The sequence below is a fragment of the Ruditapes philippinarum genome, unplaced genomic scaffold, assembly GCF_026571515.1.
Source record: "Ruditapes philippinarum isolate M1 unplaced genomic scaffold, ASM2657151v2 ctg4923_1_1_1_1, whole genome shotgun sequence".
Lineage (NCBI taxonomy): Eukaryota > Metazoa > Mollusca > Bivalvia > Venerida > Veneridae > Ruditapes > Ruditapes philippinarum.
In genome coordinates, this window is record NW_026856337.1 from 238783 (window position 1) to 253542 (window position 14760).

Below are 14760 nucleotides of genomic sequence, written 5' to 3' on the forward strand. Positions count from 1 at the left end.
CCCAGTTATGAACAAAATAGGACCCGCATCAGCAGCTAATTTCTATGCTGCCTCTTGATTTCCACAGTGCTCTTTGTTTATAAGCACATTAATTTAGATAGTACCATCAACCATCTCCGTCTCTCACCTTGAAGAGCAATGCCTTCTGGTTAAGATCTTGTCAGTATGTCCCTAATGGGGATTAGGCTCGTAAGCCAGTACCAAGAAAGGAGGCATACTGGCTCGGACTACACCACACTTAATGGTTTTAACATGTTTTATGTCTTATTTCCAGTTTTAGTTATATTTATCATATAATCATTCATTTGGTCTGATGTTTCTTAGCCAGTTATGCCAAAAAATAAAGATTTATAAGTCTATCATTTGTTTCGTGGTTTTAATTTGAGTATAAATGTTGTCTTAAACAGGATAGACATGGTTTCGTCACAATATAAATAGAATTGATGACTAAGTTAAAGAAATATTTTTGTAAGTGGCCATTATATGTTCTTTAATTATCAGGATAAAATAATTATAGGAGCACAAATGTTTAGCTCACCTGACAACATGATACTCATGGTTTGCTTTTAGGATCATCATAGCTGTTGTTTATCATCCACTGTTGCTTAAAAATCTAATGACATCTCTGTAACAACCTTGTCAAATTTAATAAAAATTGTTTGAATGTTTCTTGTATAAAGCTCCACCAAAGCTGCTCAAATGATTCTAGTAAACTGGATATCTGGGTCACTGGTGCTAAAAATGAGTGTTAAAAAATGAAATCTCTAAAATCTTCACCATAAGTTTATAGCTTTGAAATTTTATATTTAATGTCTAGCATCTTCAAATTATTCTCTGCCAAGTTAGTTTCAATTATAAACCTTGGATCAAAATTGACCCTGCCTTGGGGGTAACTTGGTTTTACATAGTCACATAATACACCTTAAAAATTCTTATCTCTATTACCATAAGAGATTAGATATGACCAAGGTGTTAAAATTGACATCACCCCGAGGTTCACCAGATTTTATGTTAGTCTTGTGTGAGAAAATTAAGCAGATTTTTTTCCTAAAGCACATTGCCTACACTTAGATATTTGGTGTGTAGAATTGTCTTATGAACCTTTATCAACTTTATTCTAATGATGAAAAAGGGGTCAAAATTGGTCCTACTTACACTATGATTATATGATTAATTGCAAACAATTTTAACTGTAATATTTTGTAAATTATAAGAATTTTTTTAAATAAATAAATGCAGTTGATAATTTACCAAAATTATAATGAAAACTGTTAAACTATAATAAAAATGTTTTTCATACTAATCAAATATATGTTATGCAGTTGATAATTTACCATAACTTTAATGAAAACTTCTAAACTAAATAAAGGTTAACTTGATACATAATTATAAATGAAAAAACAACAAAAGTTCATTATTCATCAATTTTTAGGGAGTACCGAGTATAATAATACATTATTCATCAACTTTTATGGAGCATAATAATACATTAGAAACCTATGAAAGAAGGGGATTTTGTCCAGGGTAGTAAAGAGGATTTTGTCCAGCCTTGCAAAAACATGAAGGGGATTATGTCCACCCATGAAGGGGATTTTGTCCGGGTATGCGAAGGGGATTTTGTCCGAAGGGGATTATGTCTGACATTCAAGCTGCTCAAATGGTTCTAGTATACTGGATATCTGGGTCACTGGAGCTAAAAATGAGTGTTAAAAAATAAAATCTCTAAAATCGTCACAAAAAGTGTATAGCTTTGAAATTTTATAGCATCTTCAAATTATACTCGACCAAGTTAGTTCAAATTATAAACCTTGGATCAAAATTGACCCTGCCTTGGGGGTAACTTGGTTTTACATAGTCACATAATATACCTTAAAAATTCTTATCTCTATAACCATAAGGGAGTAGATATGACCAAGGTGTTAAAATTGACATCACCCCGTCAGGTTCACCAGATTTTATGTTAGTCTTGTGTGAGAAAATTAAGCAGATTTTTTTCCTAAAGCACATTGCCTACACTTAGATATTTGGTGTGTAGAATTGTCTTATGAACCTTTATCAACTGTATTCTAATGATGAAAAAGGGGTCAAAATTGGTCCTACTTTGTTGGTCACTTCATTTTATGTTGACTCACATATAGGAAACTCTTTAAAAATCTCCTTCTCAGAAACCTCATTGCCTAATTCTTTTATATTTTACTTTGTAACATTGTTTATTGGACCATCACCAAGTTTGTTTAAATTATTACCCAACTGCCCAAATGTTTTTTCCCCAACAGTAATAAAGTTAGTGTGGATCATTGTCTTGTGGTTTTTTATTATGTTTGTTCAAATAATGACCCCAGGGGGAATCAAAATTTGCCTTTTTCCAGGAGGTTATTTGATATTTCAGGACTGTTCAAAATCTTTTTCACACTAATTGTAAAGCTTAGAGATATTTGATGTTTGGCATTGTATAGTAAACTTGTATTTTAAGTTTGCTCAAATAATTCAGGTTAGTAATCTGAGGCCATAATTACTCTCTTGTACAAGTGTCACGGTTCAGAACTGTTGACTAATTACAGGAGAAAATGTGTAAGCGGCCGGATAGCTCAGTCGGTAGAGCCGCGGAATGATATTCCAAAGGTCCCGGTTCGAGTCCCGATCAGGCTGCACATTTTTCTCACCCTATGACACAAGTTATTATCAATGTTAAGTCTTGAAAAGTTTTTTTAAGCTTTCAGCTCTTTATATTGGTACTTAAATACTGAAACATTTTAAGTTGTGAAGACATGTATTTCTTCTGTGCCTATTTGTTTAAGGTGATTTTTCATACAATAGCCTTTTTAAATAGTTTAAACAAAATGTTTAACTTAGCCCAGTTAAAGTACTGGAAACCTTTAAAAAAAGGTTTTATTCAAGGTTTACCATAAATAAAGTGCCGCTGTTAATGTGTTCAGAAGCTAAGTAACGTATTATGTTCCTTATTTCTTTAGTTAAAAGTTAATGAAAAGATCTGTAAATTTATTATTTAGCTAAATTTAGATTTAATTTGAAAAGAAGTAGTTGAAATGTATTTTACAAATAAGTGTAGAAGAAATGTTTACATTAATAAGATTTATGCATGTAGTATAATTGATGTAGTTTTATGAGAAACATTGTTTTATATTTACTAGAATAGTTGAACAAATTATAGTGGTATAATTATAGTAAGAAACATTTTTGGCAATTATTAATTTATTATTGACAGCAGATTAAGTTTATGGTGTAATATTGAAGTTGGTTACAATGTCAATAACTTAACCAGGATTAAATGGTCTTTAACCTTAACAATTGGAGGCAAGTCAAAAGAATGTTTTTATTTGCCAATTATTTGCTAAATTTTCTATTTCAATGAAATGATATGTTAATATTGAAAAATTAACAATACATGCAAGCAAAGATTGTAGAATATATAAAGTTAGGGAATGTTTTATAAGCTAAGTTGCTAACTGATTGAATTCTGATTATGATTTTTTCAATGAAATGTAAGACAGTGAATGTTGAAGTGCCTACTCAAAAGTAGTTGTGGATAATATCAATTTTCAATTAAAATTGGGGATCGCTGAAAATATATTGATATTTTGAATGTGTTAGTTCTTTTGCTGAAAGTTTTCAAAGATAAGAGAAGTGGTTTATAAATGTGTATGAAAATCATGGAGTATAGGAGAGAATTGAGGTGAATTTATATAATGAAGATTGACAGAATTATATGTGATTTACAAGTGAATGGCTTCATATTGTACAGGTAACCTATCATATAAAAATCTTTTAATAGAAACAGTTTCTTCTTGACTTACTTTAAGTCTTATACATAACATTCAATAGATGGATAATTTTACTATATGAGTTACATAATATTATAATATATAACTTGTTTAAAAAATAAAATAATATATGTCTTGTTTACTCAACTTGTGTTTTTCTTTTAATTGAATGTTTTGAGTGTATACATTTGAATATATTAAATAATATCACTAAAAATTATGCAGAAATGAAAGTTTAAAAGTCTCAGATTCAATACTCATCTAAGATTGAAATTTTTATTAATTTTTTTGTGTAAATTCAAAATCAAATATATATATATTTTTACATAATAACAATAATGATTTTGCTATGTCTTTGAAAAATTCAGATGGGTTTTTATACAATGTAAGAAGAATGATTCAAAGAGTGATTGATGGGGCTAACAGTCCTACTCACTCCAGCATAGGTGTCTGGTTATCAGCTTAAGAATCAAATGAGCCGTGTCATGACAAAGCCAACATAATGGGTTTGCGACTAGCATGGATCCAGACCAGCCTGCGCATCCGCACAGTCTGATCAGGATCCATGCTGTCCGCTATCAGTTTCTGTACTTGTAATAAGGTTTGTAAGCAAACAGCATGGATCCTGATCAGACTGCGCGGATGCGCAGGCTGGTCAGGATCCATGCTGGTTGCAAACCCATTATGTTGGTTTTGTCGTGACGCGGCTCAAATGTTTTACATGCAACTTCTAATTTAACATCATATCTCAGCATCCACTAAAACATTTGTATGTAACTTCACACATATATTTATACATTTTTGGCAGTTTTTAAATAGACATAATTGGCAAAATTAAAACTGTTCAATAGATTTTCTTTTAACTTTGTATGTTGTAATAGCATACACTTTTAGCGGGAGACTCCCACTTTCTGCAGCCGTATTTTTAAAGATTTTTCTTAAAATAAGGGGTATTTTCACAAATTAAAGAAATCTCCCTATTTTTGATGTCAGTTAGATTATGATAACAGAAACATTTTAAGCAAAAAAAAAAATGGGTCATCATTCTTGTATTTTAGTTATCTGTCTTTTACCTCCAAGGGCAGATAATTAACAAACAATTCCTTACTTTTCTTAATTCTTATGTAGCATGCATCTTTTATAAGTTTTGTATTCATCAGAAATATCATTGTTAACAACATTAAAGTAATGACTTAATGTCCATTAACACTGTATATTATTATTTCTCTACACATACACAAATTTAATGACACTTCTGTTGATTATTTATCAAAAATATTCAAAGTAAAGTGAAAATAAGAAACTGTTATCTAAACTCTTGTAGCAGTTATTTTGTTCCTATAAATTTACACAAATTAGTAGCTAGCCAAAATCATGCATTATAAAATTAATACGGTAATTTAACCTGTAACCTAGTGGAACTAAAAGTGATTAGCCTATGTCACCAGTATAGAGCCAGACTGGTGTGAACATCCATGTAGTATTTATTTATGCGTTCCATCTTCTGTACGGCCTTTACACTTGAAGTCCCGATGCAGTGATGATCCATGTAGTATAACAAAGTTCTATACTGCTACTAGCTCAACTATTGTATTATGATATTATATTCCATTAAAGTTAGAATGAACTGTTCTACATTCAAGGTAGAGAAATTAAGAAAATCCATAACATATTTGCGAAGTCTAAGCAGAATATTTATACATTTTATTGTATGTTATGTAAGGTATATTTTATTGTATGTAATATAAGTATATAGGATTTTATAAGGAGAAATTCTGTAAGAGGATTTCTGTTACCTAGCAATATGTAATCTCATATAGTCTGTTCTCTTGTATTTATCAAGTTTTGTCACACATTCTAAAAATAGGAGTTCTCTTACAGATTAGAATATCAGTAAATTGTTATAGTTGTATATGGAATACTTTATGTAATTATACATGTAGTATTAAAATTAAGGTCAGTGTTTGATTTACATATAGGAAAACTATACAAGATAATACATGTAGGACATTTTATATACTGTATATGTACTGAGTCAGGTGGAATAATGTTGGATAACAATTGATAATGATAATAGATTTTCTTATACTACTAAGTACAAAGTGTTTACAGGTGAACATTTGTTGGGCATATAATATTGTCTATGTTTGTATGCTTTTTTTGGCCTACTTTAGTCATTGGTAATTTGATATTCCATTATAAAAGCGGAGGTGTGATAATGCTTGATTCTAGATAAAAAATTGAAGTTTTCAGATCTATTGGCATCAGGTTTTTCACATTTATTAGAACACATGTCATGCAGTCTTGATTTTGTGTATTTTAGAGGAACTGAATGAGTCACAAACAGAAATTAAACAGGTCAAGGAAGAAAACAGTGCCTTGAAAACAGATCTTGTACAAGCTCAAAGCCAGGTCCACGACAAATCAGAAATGGTCATTGATCTTCAAGGTAAAAGTTATTGTAGATTATGATAACAATTATTATAATGCTATTTTTTATGTTTTTTAATTCATTTGAATAAAAGTGGAGCTATGATCAGCTTTCCTGCTCACTTATCAGTCTAACACTTCAGTTAAAATTAAGTGTACAACATCTTGTTTTTCATGTTTTTAAGCTTATAATCAGAGGACTTCTGAGGCTTAGAGCCTAGACATGGATTTTGACCCTTTGTGCACTAAAACAAAATCCTAGTTAGAGGTTTTGCATGCAGTATCAATCTTCAAAACTTCTGATGGTATTCACAAAAAAATTAGCGCATACAAGTTTATTTGAGATAATAATTCAAAGACCCATAAGTCTGGCAAGGATTTTGACTGATTGTGTTCTTTTGTGGCTTTGGAAATGGATTATGAGTTATAGTCCCTTTGTAAATTTCTGGTTAAAGCTTTTAGTGCAAGATCAGTGTATGCTTTTACTGAAGGTATTCACTAGAAGCTTAACACATGTCTTTGGGGTCATAATTGTTGGTCATACACTCATAACTTTGTCATGAATGAAAATTCCTCTTTGATAATTCCTACATTATCCAGGCTTGTGTTAACTACCAACCACTGAGAATAGTTGAGCACCTTGCCTTTCTTATAGCTCTTGTTTTTTTTATATTCATTGCCAATTGCAACTGTTTCCCTTTGCCAAAAACTGTGATTTTATTTTTATATGTTTGACCCTTGAACATGCCAATTGAGTGGCAAGTAAAACATATCAGTTTATGTGCTAGAGAAATAAGTATTAAGTTGAATAATGTGCGGTCATTTTTGATATTAAAGCTTCTTTTGATGTATTGTCATTGTTTTTTCCCCAAAATTATAGAAATTAATTTATTTACCAAAAACAATTGAAATAATAGAAATGCCTCATTTAGATTATTGAATATTTACTTTTTTGAGCTTAAACACAAATAAAATTAAAACCAATATGAAGAGAATTGGTTTTTAACCAAGAAGCCTGTCTTACATGCTATGCATGCAGATAAAGCCTGTGTTTGGGTGTGAATACATTTGTACATATTTTTTCCAGAGCAATTACAAAAAGCAGAAAATACAACAAAAGAAGTTAAAGAGCAAATACTGGAACTGAGAGGTTAGTATATCTAATGATACTATGTTAAATTTATATTTTTACTCAAAATGTACCATACAAACACAATCTTCAATATTTACATGCCTTAGCAGTCAATCTTTATATGCACAAAAGGTCAATGTTTTCATGCCCAAACAGTCACTCTTTATATGCCCAAGTGGTCTTTACATGCTTAAGTAGTGAATTCTCACATGCCCATGTGGTCAATTCTTACATGCCCATGTGGTCAATTCTTACATGCCCATGTGGTCAATTCTTACATGCCCAAGTGTTCACTTCTTATGTGCCTGAGTGGTGAATCCTGACATGCCCAAGTGGTCAATTCCTAAATGTCAAAGTGGTCACTTTTTACATGCCCAAACAGTCAGCCTTCCCATGCCTGAGAGGTCAATCTTTCCATGCTTGATATGCCAATCTTTACATATCTGAGTGTTCGATCTTTACATGCCTGAGTGGCCAATCTTTACATATCTGAGTGTTCAATCTTTACATGCCTGAGTGTTCAAACTTTACATATCTGAGTGGCCAATCTATACATGCCTGAGTGGTCAGTCTTCATGTGGCAAATGAAAGTATTTCATCTTAGCATGACTTATATTGACCAACAGTATAGAGTCTGGTTAGACAACTTGCCTATTATAGTGGTTTTCTGGTTTTCATCTTTTAATAGCCACTTCTATTCCAGTTTTAAGCAGGTAAAAGTTTACAAACAGCACATTGTGTACTATATGTATATTTTGAATTCAGATCAACTTGTAGAAGAACAGAAAGTATCAAAACTAAACCAGGAGGAAATTGCCTCATTGAAAGGTATGTATATATATACACACACAATAATTATATTATACTCAATCATACATTGTAATACCCTACAATAGTAACAGTTTATCATAACTTTTTGTACTGCTTCATAGAAAATAATATGCTACTGTCTTTTGATATAAATTTTATTAGGCGAGACTGATATGGGCTGAAAGGGCAAGGCATGTCTGGCCGTTTCTGCCCATATCAGTCTCACCGCATAAAATTGATATCTAAAGATAGATATCATGTTTTTCCATATAAAAACTGTCAAAATTACAGAATAAGTCAAACAACTCAAAGAACAACTTCTGTTGTTATGTTTATAATATACCATGGACATCGAAGATGTATTACATAAAAAAGATGATAATGTAAATCACATTTCAGAAACATTATTCAAACTTTATGTATAATAAGAATAAATTTCAGTTCTATCTATCTGCTTGTCCTACATGTAATTTGTTTACTGTATATTGATGTTCGATAGTTTGTTTATAAGATTCTAATTCCTTATAATGATTGTAAGATACAGGATGTAGCATGTCATTATCATGTTTGTGATGGGTTCACTGTAATAATGTTCTATATTGTTCTTGTTTATATGAACTATGTCTTTTTTTGTATTGTAAATGTTCATTTTTTTTAAAAAACCTTGAAAAAGGGAAAAGACCATTTCATAAAAAAACATTTTAAAACATTTTGAAACACCCAAAAAGTAAGTTTATTACACCATATATTCAATTTTCATTTTTGTAAACCTATAAAAAGTTTCCTGTAGTTGAATTTGAGATAAATGTGTATAATGATACATTTTATGATAATGGAACAGTCAGTTATAGCCCTGACCACACACCCAGGCCAGAAAGTTGCCATGGTTTTGTTCCCACACTGATGGGTAAACATGGTAGATTGATTTGGCTACAAAATTGTGCAGTATTTCCAACTCACAGTATTGAATCATTTAGCAGGAATTTCACCATTGGACTAAACCCTTAAGGTGGGTTTGATCTTTCAGTAGTCAAATTCCTTGTTGTACCACTTATATCAATTGTCAAGTTAAAATAAAAATTTGGAACAATTAGTGATGAAATGTCATGTGAAGATGAAACAAATATATGGAAAAGAGCAATTGATCTTCTTGAGAAAAAAAAACAACAACAAAAAAAAAAACCACTTAATGCAGAAAGTTTTAAGTTATTGGCGGTGGAGTACAACATAATTATGTTTCCCATTATTTTTGGGAGACATATTGTTTTTGCTCTCACCGTCTGTCTGTCCCTCCATCCGGGTTGTCTGTCCGTCCAGCAGAAATGTAATAAGGGGCCATTTCTTTTGTTATTTTCTTTTGTTTAATAGAGGGCGAATGGCCCCTTACTCTATTGTTACAGAACAAACTCTATTGTTTTCTTTTACCAAATAGGGATAGGGGGCCATCTTACTGTAAACAGAATTCACAGGATGCATAGTTTTGGTAGACATATGTTTTTGTGACAAAAGCCCTTCTTGTTATGCTTGTTCTCACCTGTGTCACACTTATTGAAGAATGGTGAGCTGGAAAAGCTCAGGACTTGTAACCTGGTAGTTGTAGGCTGGAATATCACCAGATTATAAGATTCTCTTCCTTTATCCTCACTGGTGTGATAACTTGTTATGATATCCAGATATCAGTCATGTGTGTCAGGTGTGCCATGTGTGTCAGGTGTGCCATGTGTGTCAGGTGTGCCATGTGCAAGGCTTGGACCCCTAACTCTAAGATCATTGTCAAACTTAAAGGTCAACGGTGAGCTGTTTGAAATCCTGTCTGGCCCACAACTCAGTGAGTCATGATAGTCATGCATCAAGGAAAATTACTTGGCACAAATTTGTAGATGGTGTGTAATGAACAAGACCCTAGCTCCGCTGCCAAGGTCAAACTTTGAGGTCAAAGGTCAGCAGATAGATATGCATGATTATTTTATGAAACTTGGTGTATATGTGTACACTTTACATGATGTATGTTTATTTTATGGGAAGGATTTATGTGATACATGTAGAATCAGTGACTTGTTAAGCAAGTAGTGACATCTACTTATATTATATTTAAGTTAACTTGGAAGAAGAAAAAAGTAAACATGAAGTTACAAGGAGCAGTCTCACAGAGGCCAGAAGTGAGTTCAGTATTGTTATATTTTACTATTTTATTATTTCTCATGAACAAAGTCTGCTGGTTTCATATAATGTTGTTTTCCTCCAGATTTTTTCAATCATCTATAACTTCTTCAATAATTATATGATGTGATAGTATTTGTAAGGTTTAAATTTATTTATAAAGTAAAACATAATTATAATAGTTTGTAAAGCCCTTTATCTATAGTGCTCTTATTAAGCAAAAATTTGTTTTGGTGAAATATTTTGGAAAGTCTGGAGAAAAATTTGGGCACTACCATATGATGATAATGCCAGAAATTTGAATGAGTAACTGTTGTACAGATGGTCAGTTTATATAGCACTCTCAATAAAGAACAAGTAGAGATTTTGATGCTAAAGCATCAAGTCGCCGGATAGAAATATGATTGTATTATCATAAATAAAAGAAAATATCAGTTTAATGGTTCGAGTATAAAGGAAAGAGGAACAATAAGTTGAGTAATGTTTATTCATAAACACTTTTTCATTTACTTGCCACGATTATATCTTTCTTGCTGAGAGTTTTATGCAATAAATTTATGTTATGTTATAATAAAACATCATTTTTGAAGCAAACTTGCCTAGCAATTTTGTCAAGAAACTGTTATCATTATTAAATAAGCAAGTATTGTTTGGCAATATTTACCCGAGACTCAATAATTTTCGGGAGCTGTTTCGTTTGCTTACATAACTTATTATGATTAATGCTAACGATTTTATTGTAAGTATAACTACATGTATAATTATATCAATTAATACTGCTCGATGGCCTAGTGGACAAATCCTGTGTGTAGTTTTCATAAATTGATTTTAACTTTATGAAACATAAGTTGATAAATTGTGTGTTTCATTTCTAGCACTTTTTTATTTCATAATTTTGATAAACGGTCAAGTTTTGCAAAATACAAAAAGTATTTTAAAAGAAAACATAAAAAATCACTTTATCGAACCTACAGTTTTCAATTTGAAACTAACTTAAAATCTAACACCTTGTCATCGAGGCTTGTAAAGCAAGTGATATGACTATAATTCTACTTGTAATTCTACTTTATACATATAATGTTGTACCATACATTTGAAATCCGTATGGTTTTCTTCAGCATCCGATAATTACCGACAAATTATTACCGATCATCGAATATTTGCAAAGTGACTATGAAAATATATATGCTTAATTATTGCATAAAACAATGCAATTCTACTGTAAAAGTGGTGTCTGCATAAAAAAATTATTCAGATGCATTATCGAAAAAATATATTATTTCCTGTTGTTACATACAATCAAGTTAATGTTTAATTTCCAACTATCAACACAAAGATGGTTTATTTTAGTTTTCTCTTTGTATCCAATACGATTCCGGCCCCTACTGTCATACCGAGATTTCCCATACAAAATTACTTTGATTTGCACTTTATCAGCTGCCAACCATTCACTAGTTACCTGTTATTTAGTGTATGTCTGTCTTATCAGCCATTTGTTACTATAAATAGATTTTATAACAATAACATACAACGTGTAGTCACGTGATTCTGGGAGAAACTGTTTATGATAAATAAGATAAAAAAATAGAATAGGTCTCATAAGATACAAACAACCAGATAATTTAAAAGTGTCATTTCAAATATCATGCATGATTTATTTATCATAAAATAGCAAGCTTGATACTTAAAAAAAAGTAAAAGCATCCCTAAATTCAATGACTGGTCCATAGCGATACGTCATTAATTCATTTTATAAAAATTGTAATGTTGCTTTTTACGATGTCAATATTTGAATATTTAATTTCATTGAGCAACATTATTGTATGTTTGAATTTTTGAGATTACTGAAAACAATTGTAGTCTTTAATTGTTCAGTAATTGTTATGCTTTTATTTACAGAAATTAATGCCTTCTCCTACCATAGGTATAATATTAAACTGTTACAAATATAGTCGCCGGTTTCTACCGGCGACTTATGAAGAAATGTAATTCTCATGTTATGTATTAAAGGCTATTGAAGTTTATTGTTTGTATTGTAGAGAGTCTGTCTGAATCTCAGCAAGCAGCGAAACAAAGCCAGAATGAGGCTACACAGTTACGCAGTAAGTATAGTAACAAAGTAATTTACCTTAAATGTTTTGTTGGTTAATAATTGAGTGAAAATAATGGAATTAGGTGATATCATAAAAAGGGATAAGGTTGAGTGGTATTGCATTAGGTGATATCATAAAGAGGGTTAAGGTTGAGTGGTATTGGGTTAGGTGATATCATAAAGAGGGTTAAGGTTGAGTGGTATTGGGTTAGGTGATATCATAAAGAGGGTTAAGTTGAGTGGTATTGGGTTAGGGTGATATCATAAAGAGGGTTAAGGTTGAGTGGTATGGGTTAGATGATATCATAAAGAGGTTAAGGTTGAGTGGTATTGGGTTAGGTGATATCATAAAGAGGGTTAAGGTCGAGTGGTATTGGGTTAGGTGATATCATAAAGAGGGTTAAGGTTGAGTGGTATTGGGTTAGGTGATATCATAAAGAGGGTTAAGGTTGAGTGGTATTGGGTTAGGTGATATCATAAAGAGCGTTAAGGTCGAGTGGTATGGGTTAGATGATATCATAAAGAGGGTTAAGGTTGAGTGGTATTGGGTTAGGTGATATCATAAGGAGGGTTAAGGTTGAGTGGTATTTGGTTTAGGTGATATCATAAAGAGGGTTAAGATTGAGTGGTATTGGGTTAGGTGATATCATATTGATAAAGAGGGTTAAGGTTGAGTGGTATTGGGTTAGGTGATATCATAATGAGGGTTAAGGTTGAGTGGTATTGGGTTAAGGTGATATCATAAAGAGGGTTAAGGTTGAGTGGTATTGGGTTAGGTGATATCATAAAGAGCGTTAAGGTCGAGTGGTATTGGGTTAGGTGATATCATAAAGAGGGTTAAGGTTGAGTGGGTATTGGGTTAGGTGATATCATAAGGAGGGGTTAAGGTTGAGTGGATTTGGTTAGGTGATATCATTAAAGAGGGTTAAGATTGAGTGGTATTGGGTTTAGGTGATATCATATTGATAAAGAGGGTTTAAGGTTTGAGTGGTATTGGGTTAGGTGATATCATAATGAGGGTTTAAGGTTGAGTGGTATTGGGTTAGGTGATATCATAAAGAAGGTTTAAGGTTGAGTGGTATTGGGTTAGGTGATATCAATAAGGAGGGTTAAGATTTGAGTGGTATTGGGTTTAGGTGATATCATAAAGAGGGTTAAGATTGAGTTGTATGGGGTTATTCTATGGGGAATCAATTCTTAACAAGAATTACAATGGTGTTGAAAAGCCTTAAGTATGATAGACATGGAAAATGGTGGCGGGGGTGGTGGGGGTAATTTGAACAATACTTTGTATATAATTAGGAAGTCTAAAGAGTGTGATAGATAAGGTAAGTGGGTGTTGTTTGGTTTTTGTACATTACTATGGTTATGATGGGAAGGCTAAAGGTAAAAATAAACTGTGATATATGAGGTAAGTTATTCCAGTTATATCAATTTTATATATTTTAATACTGTTTTAAAACTTCTAAACTTACCTAGTAAATTATTAAGATAATGTTAAAATAGTCAACACCTGATGTAGAATTGATTGATTTCAGGAAGGATATTTGAGAACACATACCATGTATCAATGTTACATTCTAATTGGTGAAATATTAGCTTAGATAACAAGTTGATAGAGCTTGCATGTGACCATACAATAATTTGTAGAACTGTCATAGTCAACTGATAACCTAGGAGCATTGTCTAATCTTATTGATTCCTTTTACTCTTGTTAACAATAGCCTGCATCTAAAACAACCACTCTTGTATTGAAATATGAACAATATTTGAGCCGTGTCACGACAAAACCAACATGCGTTTGCGACCAGCATGGATCCAGAACAGCCTGCGCATTCGCGCAGTCTGATCAGGATCCATGCTGTTTGCTTACCAACCCTATTACAAGTAGAAAAACTGATAGCGAACAGCATGGATCCTGATCAGACTGCGCGGATGCGCAGGCTGGTCTGGATCCATGCTGGTCGCAAACGCACTATGTTGGTTTTGTCATGACGTGGCTCATTTAAACATTCCATCAAGTAATAATAATACTCTTCATTTATATTAATCCACTTAGATATTACTTCATTCATCTAATACACTCCTATATTTATCAGGATTTTTTCCTCTTATATAATTCTTTCAAGTCCATACATGTATGTAAAACTATAAATTCATCTGAAAAAAAAAAAAATATTTCTCTCTGACATACATTTATGATAGGATAACTGTATGCCTTGCTATAACTTACATTATAATGCAAGTTATAACTGTATGCCTTGCTATAACTTGCATTATAATGTTTACACTGTAATGGTATCAGTCCTTGATGTTATATATACACCAGATTTAAGACATAAAAAGGAAATGAC

The 14760-nt window shown here is 31.9% G+C and overlaps 1 protein-coding gene and 1 long non-coding RNA gene across 2 annotated transcripts in view; both read left to right on the forward strand.

Annotated features, from left to right (window-relative positions):
• LOC132746244 (sarcolemmal membrane-associated protein-like) overlaps positions 1-8240 on the forward strand; it is a 69752-nt gene extending 61512 nt beyond the window's left edge. Inside the window, exons 18-20 of the mRNA XM_060735328.1 lie at positions 6106-6231; positions 7300-7362; positions 8110-8240. Coding sequence (XP_060591311.1) covers positions 6106-6231; positions 7300-7362; positions 8110-8240 — 320 coding nt within the window. The remainder of the gene's footprint in view (positions 1-6105; positions 6232-7299; positions 7363-8109) is intronic.
• Positions 8241-9344: 1104 nt separating this feature from the next.
• LOC132746239 (uncharacterized) lies at positions 9345-12495 on the forward strand. The gene is made up of 2 exons (XR_009627964.1): positions 9345-10313; positions 12354-12495. It is a non-coding gene; the product is annotated as an uncharacterized LOC132746239 (long non-coding RNA).
• The last annotated feature ends 2265 nt before the right edge of the window (positions 12496-14760 follow it).